The sequence below is a fragment of the Coloeus monedula genome, assembly GCF_965178545.1.
Source record: "Coloeus monedula genome assembly, chromosome: 5".
Classification (NCBI taxonomy): Eukaryota; Metazoa; Chordata; class Aves; order Passeriformes; family Corvidae; genus Coloeus; species Coloeus monedula.
Genome location: NC_138785.1, coordinates 42,788,450 through 42,808,355, shown reverse-complemented (window position 1 = coordinate 42,808,355; position 19,906 = coordinate 42,788,450). Strand labels below are relative to the sequence as shown.

The 19,906-nt window shown below is 42.4% G+C and overlaps 1 protein-coding gene across 1 annotated transcript in view; it reads right to left on the bottom strand.

Moving 5' to 3' along the window:
• Window positions 1–9,873, bottom strand: part of SNX25 (sorting nexin 25) — an 83,683-nt gene extending 73,810 nt beyond the window's left edge. Inside the window, exon 1 of the mRNA XM_082281754.1 lies at window positions 9,144–9,873. Coding sequence (XP_082137880.1) covers window positions 9,144–9,590 — 447 coding nt within the window. The 5' untranslated portion in view covers window positions 9,591–9,873. The remainder of the gene's footprint in view (window positions 1–9,143) is intronic.
• Window positions 9,874–19,906: the final 10,033 nt, after the last annotated feature.

Sequence of the window (19,906 nt, the reverse complement as noted above, 5' to 3'; positions counted from 1 at the left end):
TTCCAACCTGAACTATTCATGATCGTTGATGACTCTTCAGAGAGCTGTGAATTTAACTTCATGATTGATAATGTATCAGATCTAAAGGTGCCTTGCCTAAAACAGCTGATCAAACCCATTTTTCCTTCCCATTTTATGAACTTGCATTTAGCAGAATCAAGACTTAAGTCTTGTTAGTTTAGGTTTGCTTTCAAAAAGTACTGTTTCTGTGACATGAATTAATTAATGAATTAATTAAAAAAGCAGGAACCTTCAAGTTAAACAACATATGGCAATAAACACCTTAAAAACAACAGTAACAACCTAGTAATGCAGATAATCAACATCTGTGATAACAGAAAGATTTCAGAAAATTCACAGTCCAAGCTCAGCTCTAACAGCTGAGAGAATAAAACAATCAGCATATTTCACTGAAAGATTTTCTTCCCACCCCTGACTCAAGTCAGATGGAGGGCATATGTAGAGAACAGGTTCAGCTAGAAAGCCTAGATTTGAATGTTTTCACATTTTTCTTCATGTCATTCATCTAAAGAAAAATGGTGCTCGGTTTCATGAAATAGTTGGCATAACCCTGATTGAGCCAAACACATTTGTAAATGGATTTAACACAGTCAAAGCTCTAGTTCAGATGCTCTTTTATGCTGATTAAAAGCTGGCATGTTCCTGACTTGCATTATCACAGCCCTCAATAATTTTTTTTTTTTTAATTGGGCTCCAGTCTGTAGATTTTATTGGTAAAGAATGACAGAAACCAGACTGAAACATAAATAAGATTTAACAAAAGGACTTGAAGGGGTAGGGGTGGAGCACATTTTGAAAGTACATGCTTAGAATGAGGTTGCTAACAAACAGGGAGGCCTGTTTCCTGGAACAGTTGAAGTTTTCCTCAGTTTTGACTTTGCTTACAGGCTGAAAAAAAGGATGTGTGCATTTCCTGTAGACTTCTGAACAACACTCATTGTTTGATACTTTTGAAAGTTATTTAAGATGCAGAAAACAACAGCCTGAATGGGCCAAGGAAAAAAAGTCTGACATTGAACGTGAAATTTTGTCTTAGGTTTAGTCTCCTACAGATACAAAAATTAAGTAATTGTCATTTATTGGTTTAAACAGTTTAAGTAATTTAAAATTAGTTCTGAAGACAACAATAAATGTCAAATAATAAGGAATTAAGAAGGTATTTCAGCAACAACACTCAATAAATGGCAAAGCGCAAAGAACACAGGAGTATCTTCCACTGTCAAGAAATCCATTTGCAACACTTGGCATCAAATGCAATTTTTAAAACACAGCAGCCTGCTACAGGCATACCACATGCAGCCTTATTCTGTCATGGAATTAAGGCCAGAAACAGAGAAAAATTTACAATTATTCCTATTATATTAACTAAATTACAACAAAACTAGAACAGAGATCATGACAGATCCCACAGTATAAACGGGCATTGTGGATGAGACAGTGTAATCACTGATCTAAAAGGAAAAGACTGCATCTAATTCAGCATACAAAAAACAACCAATTACTCATAGTTACTTGCTCCTCCCACTGTTGCCTTATTAACTTTCCTCTTATCTTTGTAAACTTAACATCAGACTGGACCTTGACAATAAAGAGTCACAGCCTCAAACAATAGTTCACTGAACTCTCCATAAATTCATTTTTAACAGAAGTGGACTGATGTGTTCTTATCCACATATTACTTCATCCAGATGTTCTTATTTAAACATCACTTCAACTAATGATGCAAAAATAGATTTTCTATTCACAAGAGTTAGTATTTTTTAATTAATACTTACAGACCTATTTAGGATTACATAGCAAGTATGTACTTGTCACATTCAGCATTAAGGGATACCATAACTACCAATTTAAAAATCAACATACTTTAAGCATGTTAATCCTACTATCTTAAGCATCATTATCTCAATAATGATTTTATGATATCATCTCATTATTTCTACTAATATAGTAGCTCCTGGAATGTGTAAACCGTGTTTATCAGATGGAGATCTTCTATCTTAACTGTACCATGTTTAAAACTGGTAAAACTGTAGCAGTGTAAAAACTTGATTAGCAGGGCAGAACTTCCTTCACTTGAGATTTCATAGAATACTGGACAGCTAAGAATAAGAATATGAAAATGAAATATTTCTCAGGTATTATTTTCATTCTCACAAGTATAGCCAAGAAATAATTGGTAAGTTAGCATTCAAATTTCTGCTCAGCAATAAATACAGCATTATCCTGTGCTGGAATATTTCATATTGTCATCAAAATAAAGTCTTACATGAATTCTCAAAGTACAGGCATAGCCCCAGTTTACTGAACATTTCCACACTCTCCTCCTCAGTAAAAAGAGACAACAAGAACCTATGGTCTATACTTCAAGGCCAAAAGAGCCGTATGGCATGAAAACTAAATTGTTGGCAAGCTAGAAAAACCAGCACAAAATCACACTTGAGCTGCAGAGTCTCAGCTTAGCAACCAGAGAGAAACTCCTGCATGGTCTATTGCTATACCCTCCCTGCACGGGAATTTTCCCACTACACACATTTTATAGGGAGTTCTGTCTTTTCAAGAGCACCACAAAACATGCCAAATGAACCATCATCATTAATTTTATTACCATTAACTTGTTCTCTTTCACATATTTAATAGGGAAAAAAATGGTATAGAATGACTGGTCACAAAAACCTCCCATAGACATAACACAAATCTGTTCCCCTTATGGCTACATAATTTACTTTTATATAACCACTTACAGTAACAGCTTGGGAAAGGATACAGTATTCTATGTAAATGGCTCTTTCCTTGGGTAAATTTTGCTGCTCTCCTTTCCAGAGAGCAAGGAACCAAGACTTGGAAATAAAGAGAACTTTATCGGATTTTATTTTCAGAAAGTTTCTGATACATGTCTATACTATTTTCAGTGTTAAAGCATACCTTGAATTCAGGATGCCTTCACTCTTGACCTTATTACAGAGGTTTTATGTCCACCCTTAGTATTTCCCTGCAAGAGACTTGGACAGTAAGATCTCCATGAGCCATCTATCCTTACTGACTCAGCAGAGCTTGGTTATCAGGAGAAATTAACTAGCTCCCTGGTTATGTTTTCAATCATAAAACACTGTTCAAGTGAGAAGCAGTCCCTACAAAGGTAAAAACAGTGCAATTCACAGCAAAATATGAGACGTCAATCTAACACAAAGTTGAGAAAATTAAATGTCAAGCACAATACAATGCAGAGCTGACAACAACATAGGATACAATGAAAGGAATCAGAAGGGACTGCATGAGAAGACCAGAAATCTCTAAATATACACGATGAATAAAAGGCTGTGTGGAAAACTCTGTCTGCTCACTGCTAAGGAGTTATGGGACAAAGAAGTGAGAGACGGTCTAAAAAATATTTGATTTCCTGAGGTCAGTCTCCTGTGATAATAAAGCTATGACTTCACAGGTACTCTTGCAGGTAATCAGCATATGTGGTTCTAACAAAGTTTCAATTCTGAAAAAGCCATAAAATTATAACAGATGTTCCAGAGATCCCTAAAAATAAACTGTACCAGAAATGTCCAAACCATAGGCCCCTGCTGAACTATAACAGAACATTTGCAATTCATGCAACATTCCTGTAACATTTTAAAATATTCATGAAATCGGTAAAAAATGCTAAAATGTATTTTCATTATTTTAATTTCAGAACTTTCCTAGTAGTAAATTCAACTGCATCATCAAAGACTCATTGTTGACCTGCCTAAAAATGAGACAGAAGAACAAAAGTATGATACTCTGAGTTCTGTTAAAAACACTAAAATTAAACATATCTTCTCCTTTCCATCCAGAAACAACCCATCAATTAAAAGACTGGCAGTAGACCAGGATATCTGGTTGCAAGCCCAAGACAGTCTAAAGCATGAGAAAAGTGCAACAACCAGAAACTGCTATTGCTTTTACAAAAATCCTGCAATATCAGAGCTCTAAATATCCCCTGTGCAGCTAGAGAATGAAAAAGACTATAGAACATCCTTGGCTTTAGGTTGAGAAAAGACATATAAATACTTCTGAATCTTACTAAGGCATGAAGATCAAAACTAGAAGGAGTTAGGAAGCTTCTCCTCTCCCTCACAGCTCCTCCAAACTACTTATTACCTCAAGAACTGTTTTGCATACCACTTGAAATTGATGCCCACAAATGACAAACCTTCTACTTCCCAGAGCTTCTGGGGCTCCTGCAAGCTTACCTTCACAAGCTTCATTTTATGGCAAAAGCCCAACAGTGAAGCAAAATAAGATTCTGTGTCCTTTCTCTCTGCTTCCCCTGCGTTCTTCACAAAAGGCAGAGCACTCAGCTTGGATACCGTAACAGATACTCAACCTAGGTTTAGTTGCCATCCCATTTGAAACATTCAGACCATTTCCATTTCATTACACATCCTCCTATGGCTTGGATAAAAAGCAGTACTATGTTCCAGGATTCAGATATTTTAACAACTACCTGATCCAATGAAAAAAAGATTTACCCATGCCCCCTCCACTAATGGCAAATTCACAAAAATCCACATTCAAGGATGGAACACACCTTTAGGAACATAAAACATATCACGTGTAGTATGATGTGGCCTCAGGGACAGAAAAAGTGTAATACTAAAAATTGAGAGCTATTGAACTGAAGTAAACAAGAGCGACCAAGTATGTCAGGAAATGAGTTTTAAACAAATACTAAAAAAATTTGACAACTGTTAATTGTAGAAAACTAATGATAGGACATTATAATCAGTGTACCCTTTTCAATGGGAAAAAAGCACATTTATTACCCTTCAGCAGACAGACTAGGTAGACCATTTTCTATACAGAGTGTCATTCATTTAATCTGAATTTAAAATGCAGTACTTAAATCTAACAAATTAATCATTGTTTTTTGCATTATTTAAATGAAGTTGATAACCCAGCTCTCTATTACTCAGACCTTTTGCTTTGAATCAGCGTTGAAACATTATGCTGAAAAGAAAACTCCATCTCTGCCAGGTTTTTGGCAGAGAAACAACTCACATAAACATGGGAAAAAGTGTTTTCCTTTCCCTTCCCACTAACTTGGTTAACATGGTTCTTCACATGAGTCAAAGCAATCTCCCACTACAACCACACAAGGCAAAAGCAGTTTTGGGAGCAAGCTTGAATTTTAAAACTTGACACATGTTCTAACCTAGGGCTACCTTTGCTACGAGCAGGTCCACTGGTACTTGAGAAGCGAAAATCCCCTTTAAAACAGACATTCTCACTAAAGTACAATTGGGTCATCATGCCTTTTTGCTGTCTTGCATTTTGCTGTTCCTCTCCACCACAAATAATGTCATTTTAAAACAGCTCCTGCAAAGTGCTGAAAAATGCCTGACAATAATATAACGTACAATTTCAAGGACTCATTCAATTCCCATTATTTCAATATCAATAGAAACTATTTACCAATATTATCAGTGACTGCAAGTACTTAAAGTAATAAGTAAGACACTATTATGAGTTGCCTGTACACAGCTCTTCCAATGAAACACAGATCTTTATGTGGAAGCCAGGAGACTGCCCAGACAATCTTAGTGAACAGAGCTGCCACATACAGAAAAACTACACTGAAAGCACAATTTATCACGGGGATATAAATCACACGGTTTGCTTTGCAATTCTCAGAAGATTTCAAATGTTCTTGCTGAGATACCTGACTTCAGGAGGAAGTCTTCACCTTTCAAGTCCCGAAGGAGTTACATAAAAAATGGACAAAGCACAGCTTCACGTTCAAGAAGATGGCTTCTGTAGTTGCAAGTTCAAGCAAAATGAAAAAAAGCATACACCTTGCTCTTCTGAAATCCAAACCTGCAACACTGCACTTCCTCACTCATATTCCTCACTTACATGAACACGTCCATGAAAATTAACAGCACTGAACTCTCACATGCTAAGTGGTTGCAAAATTAAGAACACACAAAAAACTCCCTTTATTCAGCACAGCACGAGGGACTCCATCCAACTTCCCTTTGAAGTTGATCAAGAGTACTCCCACTAACTTTCCAAGAGCTGAGTCTGACTCCCACTAGAGTAAATATTTATTCCTGAGTACTTACTGTTTCCTCATTTAACCCCAATGTGAAAAATCACTCAAACAATGAAAATGGAACTGTCTAAAGTTCGTACACAAAACACATAAAGAGTGAGATGCCAGTCATAATAAGGTTTTTACTACATTTTTTCCTAATTATTAGGCCAATAGGTGGCCTGATAATCTTCCTTATTCTTGAGGAAAAGACACAACAAGACTGAAAAAAATACAGCTTTACAGTCATCCTACTACTGGCTCCAAGAAAGGACAAAATGATCACAAGGCTCTATGAAAAACATGACAATAACTGAATGATAAAAAAAGCAGTGTAAATGCAAAAGGATGAAAAATGAAAAGAATAACTAAAGCAGGAAGTTTTAGTGAATGGCCTACACTTTTATATGCTGCCTATCTAGAAAATTTTATTTTCTTCACCTACATGTTGCTGAAGCCCCAATTAGAAAGTCTGCTACACATATACAAAATCGTGTTCAGAAAAAGTCTTCAAGAAGGTTTGCAGTCCTGAAGCCACTTTGTACCAGAAAGAAATCAACAAAACTATAAATTGAAGGTATGAGAAACCCAATTAAGATGCCTGGAATTACATCTTCTAAATAGAAAGGGTGAAATACCTCAGTCATTTTTTGGACATCCTTTTCATGTATGTAACTTTTGGGAACAGTGCAAAGAGGGAGGAAAGAAAAATTTTAAGAGAATCAGGGAGAGGGTAAAGAAACAATCCTGGGAAAAAGGTTTTAGCAGGTACTGCTGCCTTCCCAGTGAATTTTAAATACCAAATTTCAATTCCCTTCTGAAACAACAAACATATGCCATAGAGCTACAATAAATGTAAACACTACAAATTAGACCACACAAAGCAACAGCATGTGTGCACTATATATATACACAAATCCTACGGCTGGACACACCAGGAGAACATCTTCAAGAGAAATGCACAGTAACACCCCACAAAAAGAAAGTACAGATGATACAGTAACAGAAGTGACCGTTTGTCTCTGGACATTTCTAGTTCCACTGCTGTTCAGCAGGCTTACATTTTTCAGTAGGTTTATATTTTTCACAAAGGGGGAGACAAAGAAAGCAATACAATTTTTTTTTTTCTTTAAATATTGGCTTCCCAAATTAAATTGATTTTTATTGTTTGGCTGTTTCACAATTCTGAAAGTTGTTCCTCATTGTGGCAGCCAGGAGATTTCAATTGCTAAGTTTATGTATAGATCTTTTTGGTACTATGTAAAAGTAAGTTAACTCACATCCAGATGTTCAGATAAGTATACAAGTACATAAATGCCACTGGAATTATGGCATTAACACTGAAACATTTATTCTTGTAAATCTGGAAGCAACAGGAATTGTTGTTGCTTTGATGACCAGTTGATCTGTTTACATTTTTTCTGTTTGGTGTAACATAACAGAATGGCTAAACACAAAAGCATATAATCCTTTACTAGAAGGTGGTTATGCACCTAACACACATTTGTTCCCTAGCACTCCTATGGCAAAAACCAGCTGAACAATCCCTAGCTGTACCCACATAATACACTACCTTTTGCTTATCACTTTGTGCATTACATCTTCTCACTTCCTCAATGCTCATACAGTTTATTTATTCTTGACTTCCTTCAAAAGCTGAGTGTGAGGTTGAGTGTTCAAAGCAAAGAGGATGTTTAAAAAAATTCTACCAAGAAGACAAAATGAGTATCACACAAAGAGCCACAAACAGATCTTGAATGCACCTCTGCAAGTTGTATTATCCATTGAATTCAACAACCCCTGGCCAAATGATCCCTACTGACAACAATATCCTGCCAGCTTCCATTAAATGCAGACCAGGAAAAGCATATTGCTCCCAAACACAGGCTCTTTCTCTCCCTAGGTCAAATAATGAAGGAATAAACCATTACTACAGGTTGTTAGCAATTTGATTGAAAAGACAGAAAGACAGACAACTGTATCAGCAAGTGATTTGAAGTAGGTTCTCTGCCCCGCCAGCACCCCCTGTGTTCTGCAAACTCAGCTACATCGACTGCAGCCCCAGGAACACGTGATAGCGCTACTTACTGCTACCAAGAAGTGTACGTGTACTAAATGTAACAAACTGGGTTACCAGAACAGCTAGGCTGCACACCCAGGTGGCACAAATTCCGTTCCTTTTCCTTTGTAGAGTGCTCTCAGGTATCCTGACACTACCGAAGGGAAATAACACTTCCACAGTACAGCCTACCGCTGCAGCACTTCATGTGCTAACACACTTACAGCTCACCAGTGAGGGGCCAAGGGCTCCTGGCTGGAGTCACCAGCTGTGACATTAAACACCACAGCCCTGTGACCCATGGCAAAGCAGGAAAGTGGGCAGATTCTCAATTTTCAGCACTAGTTTTTCAGGCCCATGTGGGATCAGCTCCCAAGCACTGAATGATGGGGAACAGGGTTGTGGATGGGAGGAAAGTTTCCAAATGCCTTGTGCTATCAGTCCCACTCGAAAGAGCGCAAAAAATACTAAGGTGCGGGTTACAAAGAGCTCATAAACTAGTACATTTTGGAATATGTACAGAAAATGAAATTGTTTCCCTTTTGCACAGAGCTCTGCAAAGGCTCGAGTACACAATGGCACTACGATAACACTATCTGAAGCCGTTCAACTTCAGAGAACGCATTAAAGTAACACTAAGCTCCCTCTTTGACCGTCTCTCTTACCAATGACATTTCAACGGAAGGCGCAGAAAGGATTTGAGACATAGCCAACAGCGAACCACCGTGAGCATTCCCGCAATCCGGAGGTCTCTCTCAGAGCAAAGTGTTGCTTTTTCCGGTGCGCCTGCTACCCTCCAACACAACTTTTGCCATTTAAAGCCCTGTCGAGCGGCGAAGTGCGGGCAGGCTCCTGCGGCCGCGGTAGGACAGCAGGACACCGGGTTCGGGAGGCGCGGCGTTCCACGGCGGAGCGAGGGCCGCGCCACCTCCGCCCCGCCGCCGGGCAGGGAGGGCGCGCCGCGGCCGCCGCCCGCTCCACTCCCCTCCCGCTACTCACCCCCGCGACCGGCCGGACCGGGGCGACGGCGGCGAAGTCCGGCGGCGGCAAGCGGCGGCGGCCGCGGCACATCAGGACGATCAGGGTGCCCAGCGCGGCGGCAGCGGCGGCGCAGCCCACGTAGAGGGCGAGGCGGAGCAGCAGCAGCGCCAGGCACGGCGGCCCGCCGCCCCCTGCCTCGGCCCGCTCCTGCCCCAGGTGGACGACGGACACGGCCAGAAGCCCCAGCCCCGCCGCCAGCACGAAACGGGATGAGCCGGGATCCTCGTCCTCCTCGTCTTCCGCCGCCTCCTCCTCGCCGCCGCCGACCACAGCGGCGGCCGCCGGGGCGCTGCGGCGGCGCGCCTCGCCGCCGGGGCCGTGCGAGCCCAGCGGGCCGGGGACGGTGGCCCCCGCCGCCTCGGGCTGCCCGGCCGTGCTGCTAGCGCTGTCGGCACCGGGGAACATGCTGCTCCTGGCGCCGCTGGGAGCAAGCGCATCTCCCGCCGCGACAGCCCCCTGCGAAGGTCGCCGCTCCCGGGGCCCCCCCTCTCCTCCTCCGCCGCCGCCGCCTCCTCCGCCGCCCGCCGCCTCCACTGGCACCGCTGCGGCCGCCGGGGGAGCCGGAGCTCATGCCCAGCGGCAGGCGGGTGCGCGGCGGCCGGGCCGCTTTCTGGCGGCAGCGCTGCCCCGCACTGGGCGGCGGGAGCCGAGCGCCGTGGCAGCAGCCGGGGAGGCCCCGCCGCGCCGCTCGGTGTCCGGCCGGGGAGGGGGCGGAGGCGGAGGCGGGGGCGGTGCTTGCCGGGCGGGCGGGCCCGGGACATGTGCGCCCGCCGCACCGCCCCACTGTGGGGTCCGGATGTCATGCACCTTACTCTGTCCCGCGGGGCTCCGCCGTGGCGGGGTTGGAGGTGTCCCCACGTACAAGCCAGGCAATGGGTACGGTCGGACGAACCGAGGGGATCCCCGCCGGCTGCAGTGCGGAGCTGGGCCCCGCGGAAACCTACGGGACGCCTCTCCGCCACAGGGGCTGAAGCACACAGGCGGCGGCTCAGCCCAGAGGGGCCCGGGATGATCAGACCGGGTCGTCGAGGCTCTGGCCAGAGCTCAGGACAAAAGCCTTGGCTTGGGGCATCTCAGAGGTCCGGACATCTATGCACTCGTCTGCCTGAACCCCTCCGATCAGCCAAAGGAAGCCATAAATAACTGGATTTCAGAAACAAAAAGTTAATAGAACAGCGATGAAAATGGTACACCAGTGATTCTAAAAAACCCAGCCTTACTACCCCAACAGAAGCCTGCCAGCCCTCCTGTCACTACCCTCCCTCCGTTGTATATTTTATATCTGTTTGTGGTAGATCTGAGAACAAATTCCTGGAAGGGCACAAGGCTTGCCATATTTCAGCTGTGCTTGGGACACCTGTTCATCTTGCCATAGGTGCAGCACAGCTACAACTCCACCAAATTCGCGAGTTCATAGCAGCTACCAAGCACAGATGAATGGGGAGGCCGTGATCTCTTCGGAGTGTTGTCTGCAAAAATCAGCTTCATTACCCGGTGTGCAGCAAGCCAGTAATTACAGACTCAAGAGAGATATTGATTACTTATTTCAGAGTTGCACAAGCCTGGGTGCTCAGTGGTATTCTACAAATCTAGCACACCAAATATCAAAACTTTTTACTATTTATACATTTTAACAAACAAAGAAATTAGTGTTCAATGGCTACAAGTTACATGGTTCTCTTATTAATCAATATTTTATCTTCTATTGCTTAATGATTCTCTCATTTCCCATGCTAATCAGTCTGCGTGCTCAGTCTTCTTTTGAGTTGGTGGATTTCTTGGGTCAGTGGTCCTTGAGTTAGTGGTTGCGATCTCCCTCTGCTGGAATTACCTTTTATCGAGTTGGAACTGATTTCAGCACAATTGTTGAGTTTGGTTTCGTCCTTATCTTGGGAGTTCTGCCAAATGTCCTTGTGTCCCATAAATTCTGCATTCTTTGTGTCCAATATCAGTTGTACATCCTTCTCCCCAAGCTTTATTAACCTCCCCCTAGATGTGAGATCACTGAAGCAGGCCAAGTCCTAAACTTTAACAAGGCAATTCTACCAACAAGTAATTTGTTTTTCTAACACATGAACATCACTTAGAACTTGCTTGTTAGCTGCTATCTGTTTCAAGGATTACATCTCTCTTCTTCTTGATCAGTCTTGAAAGTACACAAAGATCAAACTTCAAAGAGCATCCTTTCTTAAGAAAATTTTTACATATTCCACATTTTGCAACAAGAGTAGGAGTAAAGGGCAATGCTTTCCTTACAGAAACCACACTATGCAAAAGTGGATTTACAAGCATTTACCCGTGGGCTTCATTTTAAGAACAGATACCTGTATACTCTATAGAAGTGTTTAGCAGTAGAAGTGTACTGGTGAGCAGCTGGTAAGATTGCCACTGCTCTGTAAGTTGAGGTGTAAAAAAACTCCTCTGAATTGTACTTTTTAAACACAGTTATTGTTGCAGAGGCTGGAGTAGTTTAGATTCATTCGTGCTCTATAAAAACGTTACTCCTGTCAAATGAACTCTACCACCCTGATGAAGAAAACAAACAAATACCAATGCTCTGACCTTGTGAATGCTTACATTGCCTTATAACTTCTTTAGTGCATAGAGCAGCATTTCTAAAACCAGACACCAAATTTCCCTGAGCTTCTATGATGCTAAGCAAGCCAGGACACTGAGCATGGATAGTGCAGGTGTCCAGAAGGCTGTTATAGCCGTGGCACAGCACTTGTAATAGGGAAGTTGCATGTCAGCTCATGGTGCAGAACTCTAATGGAAACAGGCACAGAACAGCACAGAGCTAGTCATGATTCTGAGTTACAACAAATGTTTTACTCTATCACAATATTTTCTAAGCTATTTCTAACAGAACTCACAGTGTGTGGTGGTCTGATGTCCATATATACCTGCCTGTGTGTATTAGAGGTTTGCGTAACAATGTATTTCCTCTCAAAATCCCAAAAAGTAATTACGAAGTGATTTTAAGTCCCCTGTTCATCACTTATCAAAGGAGACACTGATCCTTAATCTGATTCGAAGTCCTTATAGTAACTTATATGTCATTTTATTATAGTTTGTTCTATTTTGTGGATATTAAATTGCACAAAATCCTTTTAAATGCTAGCTCAGACCATTCACAGAGTATCCAAAATTGATTATTTAAGTAACATGTCTAGTGTGATTAAAGGTAAAAATCATCACATCATAACAGTGAAAATGCTGTTGCAATGGCTGTTCTTTCCCATGTGAATTACTATGCGTTAAAACATCCTGATGATTCACTGGGACCAGGGTTTGGGTCCAGGGTTTTTTCAATACATGTGATCATTAAGACCAGCAGAGATTCTTGCAGAGTCTGAAAGCTTTTGGATAAGACCCAACATGCCAGAAGGTTTCTTATAAGGTTATTTTATTCTCATCAGGTAGAAAATAGAAAGCAAATATCCATCTCCCAGCACACACTTTACTCATCAAAGATTTCAGAATATACAGGACTCTGGACTGAGTTCAAGATCTATTCTGGGATCTTAATAAAGATCCACACAAGAAAATAGACAGAAACCTTCTACTGCAAATGCATTCAGGAAACTGCCTGGGCCTCTGACAAAACTACTTAAGGGAATTGAATTTTTAAATTAACCTGAAGCAGAGCATGTAATGTTGTTAGTCCTGTGTAAACAGAGAGTATTTTCTTACAGTATTAATTCTCAGAAGTGGAGAGGAGGATAAAAAAACAAACCTACCTGCAATAACAATTTAGTCCTGCAGTGGTTATGCACAAAACCACTTCTTGTCTGAATGAGTAATCCCACCTATTTTAGCTAGGATTTACACATCATACCCTGAATTAGATATGTCTAAATCAACTCAAGTGTGTATCTATTGAGCTAGAAGGAGATTTGATTCTTTTTCTTTTAGGTCTTAGTAAGTTTCTATGACTTTTCAACCTGAGGTACAATTCCTAATATTTTAGATGACATCCTAGCTCCACTGAAGTTAATAGCAATTTTCAAGTTTACCTCAGTGTTATTTGAACTTCCCCTTCTGTACTTTAAAAATTACTTTTCTGTACAAGACAAAGGACTTCAATGAGGTCAATTTTCTGAACTGGGGATTACTATAGTCTCTTTTTGTAACTATTTACTTAGTCATGGAACTAGTTTATGAGAAAAGAGATTCAAATTCTGCCTTATTCAAGCATTACTGCAAATATCTTTCCTACAGAGATGAGACAATTACTTATTTTAAAAGATAAATGATGTCTGATTTAGGGAAGGATTCAGCATCTTCACTATTTTCCTTTGAGCTAGAAGTATCATTTATCTTTGTAACATACCCTAGAAAAAGCCTCACTGATTTTGCAGCCGCCTTTAGAGACAGTCATTCAACTTGCACCTTCACAGTACTGCAAACTTTAAACTTCATGAATTTGCACTTTAAAATGTTTAGGCAAGATTAAAATGAATACTTTTCCTGTAGGCCTTTTCACATTTGATTTCTGTTTTGTCAGCCTTTCCAGCTCAGATCCCATTGCCATAAAGGGACTAAAACAAGTTACCACTTCTCAATTAAAACCAACAAAAAAAGTACATTAGAGGCAAAAAATAAAAGTGTGTATAGTGCATATGTAGTTTATATTTTTAGCATACTTACAATTTTGAATTAATTACATGCTTTTTTATAACTGCTGTGGTGCTGCATCGCAGTTACAGCCATACTAGGAGTTTATAGAAATTTCTAAGGTTCAGGGCACAAAACCCAGAAGCCCTCATGAACTTGTAAATCTGGTGATAAACCAGGTAAACCTGGATAACTAACACTGTTAGAAGCAATCATAGGAATCCTAGAGCAAGAGGAATGGAAATTGGATGTTATATTTCTCAGTATCTTAAATGTAAAAAATATGTAATTTACACTAATATTAAATGATGTTATCTTTTGCTACACCTTTTGAAGCAGTGGTATTGTATTTTGCGTATTTGCAATCAGGAACATGGAACTCAGGAACTCAGGAAAAAATGACAAAAGCACCCATTTAGTGTCCAATGTGAGGAACCTAAGACCTCACATGGCGAGGTCAGCAAGGGCTCAGCATTTTGTAGCACGTTTTCCAAATACAGTTTCTATTGATTTTAGCTGCAGTTGTCATTATTCGACATTTCAACAGTGAACTGAGGGAGGTGCCAGAAAAATAACAAGGAAACATATGACAAGTATAAAAATGTAGTCAATGTAATTTGCGGAACCTCCATTAGACACTGTGTAACACAAGCAGGACTTGACTCTGGTTAACTTAGACACATTCCGTTGTATTACTCAAGAGACTTCTTTCTTTTCTTGCAGCGTTCTGACACAATTGTTACATGTATTTAAAAAACTATGTGCGTGTGTATGTGTGTATGCACACATACATCCTTACATATGTACCATGTGCCGCTGTGTATGTGTGTGTGTTCACGTGCCAAGTGAAACAGGGCAGTATACACAGTAGTTGATTTGGCTGCACAGCCCTGCTTTAGTTCAAAATTCAGTATGCTCAGCAAAAAATGTGATCATGTCATTAAATCTTTTTCCCAATGAGCAATGGGACCAAATAAAGTTGAATTTTGTATTTTGAATATGTGGATCAGTAACCCGGAAGTCTTTCTTTCCACATAATTCTTTCCTCCATTGTTAAAAAGTAACATTGCTATTATTAAGATATGATACTGCAATTGATCTTTTGAAAGGGCTGTAGCCTTTCCTATCCTTACACGGGAAACTACCACTTCTCAGAGGCAGATCACTAGTAGGTAATCACCACTTACCTACTCAGTGCCAGAAGTAATGAAACTGCCTGAAGGTTTTATCCATGTTTCTACAACAATTATACTGAAATTCAAGGTGGCTTGGGGAAAGGTCCAGAGCCAACCTCAAATCTTTGGATCAGGCTTCCCTAGAACTCCTCCAGGTGAGTTGCCCCTTTCCATTTCCCCAGGATACATCACCCAGTGGTGCAACCCTGGCAGTATAATATAGGGGCCTGTCACCTTGACCTCTGGTCCTGTTGCACCATCACCTTAAGGTGGCTCACAGTCACCTCAGTCTGGGCACCATTCACTCAGCCTGGGCCACCCTCCAGTCCATATGATGTGCTGCCAGCACATCAACCAGGAATGCCATCATCCCAACCTGGGGCACCACCAACACAATCTGGAGCACCATCAACTTGATCGGGGGCTGTTACCCTAACACAGAAAACCATCACCTCAGCACAGAGCCTCATTGCCTTAATCTGGGGCACCATAACCTTAACCTGTGATTCTGTCCCCTCACCCCGGAACCCCATGATCAAAATCTGGGGGCAATCACCACAACTAGGGGCACTATTTCCTCAGCCTGGGGCCCCACTGCATCAATCCAGAGACCGTGATTTCAATTAGGAGCACTATCACCTCAGGAGCCCATTGTTTCCACCCAGCATACCACTATCTCAACCCAGAACACCATTGCCTCAGCTTGAGGTACAACCACCGGAGCATACAGCTCCATCACCTCAGCCTGGAGCATTACCATGACAGACTGAGACACTGTTACCTCAACCTGGAGCCCCATCTCTTCAGCCTGGAGCAACATTGCTGCAACTTGGGGACCATCACCCTAACTTGGGGCAAAATCACCTTGGCTTGGGGCTCCATGGCCTTAGTAAGTCACAGCTCTCCATTCCATTTCCACAAACCAAAGAAGGGCAGGAGGGGACTGATGTCTGTATCAGAAATAGCTGGCCAGCAGGACCAGGAAAGTGATTCTTCCCCTGTAGCTGGCACTGGTAGGGCCACTACCCGAGAACTATGTCCATTTCTGGACCTCTCAACTCAGGCAGGACATTGAGGCACTGGAGCAAGTTCAGAGAAGGGAAATTAAGCTGGTGAAGGGTCTGGAGCACAAGTGTTAAGAGGAACAGCTGAGGGAGCTAGGGCTGTTTAGCCTGGAAAAGAGGAGGCTCAAAGGAGACCTTATTGCTCTCTACAAATACCTGAAAGGAGCTTGTACCCAAGCAGGGATCGACCTCTTCTCCCAGGCAACCAGCGACAGGATTAAAGGACAGAGTCTTAAGCTGCGCTAGGGGACACTTAGGTTGGACATTAGGAGGAATTTCTTCACAGAAAGGGAGATGAGACATTGGAACAGGCTGCTCAGGGAGGTGGTGGAGTCACGGTCCGTGGAGGTGTTTGAGGAAAGACTGGACGTGGCACTAGTGCCGTGGTCTAGTTGACACGGTGGTGTTCGGTCACAGGTTGGAGCCAATGATTTCAGACCTCCCTTCCACCCTCCTTCTTCCTTTGACTCTGTGGAGACTCCGTGCCTGAGGGACACCTCCCAGCGGGAGGTCCCGGCGCCCGGCTCCCTTCCCGCCCCTCTGAGGCACCGCCTCTCCCCGCCCGGCGGCGCGCGGGGTTGGCCGGGGCTGCGCAGGAGCGGCGTGGCAGCGGCGAGCGGCCTCAGCGCTGCGCGGCTCCCGCCTCCAGTGGTCTCTCCTCTGTCTCTCTCCGTCTCCTCCAGTGCCTGTGAGTATCCGCCCGGCTGCCTGCGCGGTTACCACAACAAAGCCGGGGGAAGGGGGGGCCAAGGGAGACACGGCGGCGGCCGCTGCTGCTGCTTCCTCGCGGGGGCTGCCGGCCGGGTGGTGGGGCCTGCGGTGCCTCCTCGCCGCGAAAGGTGCCTGGAGGGCGGTTGGGGGCGGTTGGGGACTACGGGCGTGTTCCTCCCCCGTCTGCGGCAAATTTTTCCCGAAACAAGGTGGGAGACGTGTTTTGTTCGTGTGTACATATGCATTATTTTTCACCATTATATAATTAAAAAAATGATTTTGCTTTAATTGGCTGTCTTCCTACTCGCGCCCCTGCCTGAGCGACGCGCACGTAGGTGTCCCCCAAGCGCGTCGTGCACTCTGCCTTTGCAGGGCTGGGGCTGGCGTTGAGCTGCTAGAGTTTGGTCGTGCCGCCCTGAGATGTGTGTTACGCCCCACATCAGTGCCGTGCCTGCCCGCTTTGCTCCTCGGGGAGATGGGAAAAGAGGTGGGGGATTCCGTTCTACGGCACCGGCCCTCGTCGCCGTAGTGGTCGGCTTTGGGAACGAGTTACAGTGTCATATGTGCTATCCTTGAAGTTACCGGACTTTGAGAGACACGTTGCAGTGGTGCTCAAGTAGAGTCCAGAGGAATGTTTTGGGTGGGCTTAATTGTTGGGAATTAAGTCAGCTGGAATGATTATTGCAAACAGCTTGCCTCGAGCGTGTTAATCGTCGCAGGAGTCACGTTTCCACACTTTCCTCAGGACAGTCTTGTAACTCCCCCTGTCCAGCCCTGGGCTGTGTTCTGCAGTAATGGTTCCCAAGGTGGAGCTGTGGTTTGGAAAAACAACCAGCCACCAAATCTCTTGGCCCATGTGGATTAGGGGGGAAATCACAAATGAAACCTGGGCCCCTGCAGCAGAGCAGAGTACTGAATTCATTTGAAAGAGGCTCAGTGACATGGTACAACAAAATGCAGTATATGTTGTGTTTGTCAAACATGTTTTTTCTTCTGGAGTTTTCACAGTGCATTATGGAAATTGGCATTTGAAAATGTAGTTCAGGATGGTTTATGGCACAACTTTATTTAAAGTCATATAACCTTTATGCCTGTCTGAAGTTTTTCCTTTCCAAACACAGTTTTTTGAAAACTGGTTTAATTATAGTATGCAAATACTTGCACTTATGTATTCTTACTATATAACAGAAATAAAAAAAATCTGGTGTTTGTATTTGTCGTGTATATGTTTAAAAATGTTATGGTTATAATTTCTATGCAACATTCATAAAAACACCAGGACAACGATGTGGGATGGAATTAATGTAACAGAAATAGCAGTGCTAGATTTCTTTTGTATCCCTGCTTTTGTCTGTAGTGAGGTGCTCAATATAGTGCATAGAATGCATTGTACACATTTGTGCTTCTTTGAAAAAATAGTTAATCTCTCTTCTTTGGATGGAAAGTGATTGCTGGAATTGTCAGTGGAGAGAGAACAAAGTTCCATAAAGTTAAATTCTTCAGGGGAGTTATTTGAAGATTAAAGTGAAGTTGTCATTGCTCGAAAGTAAGTAAGCTTAAGAACAGGTTTGTGAAATAATTGGCACTTAAAAATATAGTTGTCAGAGCTTTGAACTCTGCTTTTGGAATGCTTCAAGCTCTTCCAACACTTCTTCCTGGTTTGTTTGTTTTTTTGTTTCTGTAGTGTATATGTTCTTTGATTTTTCATAACCTGGGTAATACTTGTAATGGGTTGGAATAGAAACCAGGGGAAAGGACAAGTAATTTAGGGATATTCTATTCCTTTTCTTGGAACTTAAAGTTTTTATGACCTACTGGGATTTATTGTTTTGGTTTTGTGCTTGCCCATGTTTAGAAGGGCATTCAGAGGGCCCTGTCTTTCTTCATAAGACTTACGTGGGCTCAGAGGGCCATTAGGACTGCTGAGCCCATTGAGGCTTTGAATGCAATTGGCCAATCCCTTGAAAGGCTCAACCCAGGAACACATAAAAGTGTGAATTTTGTAGGATGGGTGGCATATGGTGATCTGTGGCATAGATGACAGGATCATCTACAAGCTTTTTAAAAATCTGTCCTTTTGCATGACATAATATTACACCTGAAGCTTAGGTGTAAGAATCTGAAAGTGAGCTGGATCCTAGGTGAGCCTAGGTACTCCCTAAATTCATGGGGGATAGGCAGACTGTTACCTTACTGCTTCCACCAGAGCTGTTTCTTAAAGCTGTTTCATTCTTTGCTTCCTGATGTTATGTTTGACCAAGACTGGTGATAGTAATGGTCTAAAACATGATCCATGTTCCTTGGCTGAGTTATTTTCTATCCAGCAATTTCAACTGATGTTTAAGTCACAATTCGGTGATCAGTATTTGTCATTCTTGAAGTGTTTCATTGTAATAATAAACACCGGAACTCGAAGAAACCCATATTATGTTGAATTTAATACAGTCCTCTGTTTCGACATCTTCCCTGTTTTTCCATACTTGATATTTTCTCATCTGAAGAAAGGAACAAGTCACAAAAATATAATGCAAGAGATTATCTCAAGAGGCTTTTACCTCATTTGCCCCTTACACACATTCTGAGGAAGCAGAAATATATTTAGACTCTTCCTGAGTGATATTTTTTGAAGCTACTTTTTGTATACTGGATTTAGTGACTGAATTTCTATGCTTTCTCCTGCTCATCTGTACCAGGCAGTGCTTGTTCCTCTTAAATAGAAATATATTCACTGAAAATTAAGAATTGTATCTTATTTTCAGTGGGTGTGGAGAATGTAATTGTTACATCTGTAAAACTGTATGTGTATGTTTTAAACTGTGATAATAGGCACATCTTGTGATGGAGGGCCTCATGAAGGAAATTCTTCCAGAAACTCAGGTCTATTTGACGTGTGTTGAAGCACATCTATGAAAACTGTTGAAGGAAATGCTGATGACACACATATTTGTCTTGCGAGGTCACTAAGCACGCGAAGCTTGTAATGTTAGAAGCATGAAAACGCTTGCGGTTCAGTGGGCATTTCTGTTGTGAGAGACAGTTCATGTGCTGTGCCACTTGGTAGAGATGGCCTGATATTCAGAAATATGCTGTGATTTATCTGCTGCTGGACTCCATCAATAGTTTGTGGTGTACTTGATTCCGTTATGGTCCTGCC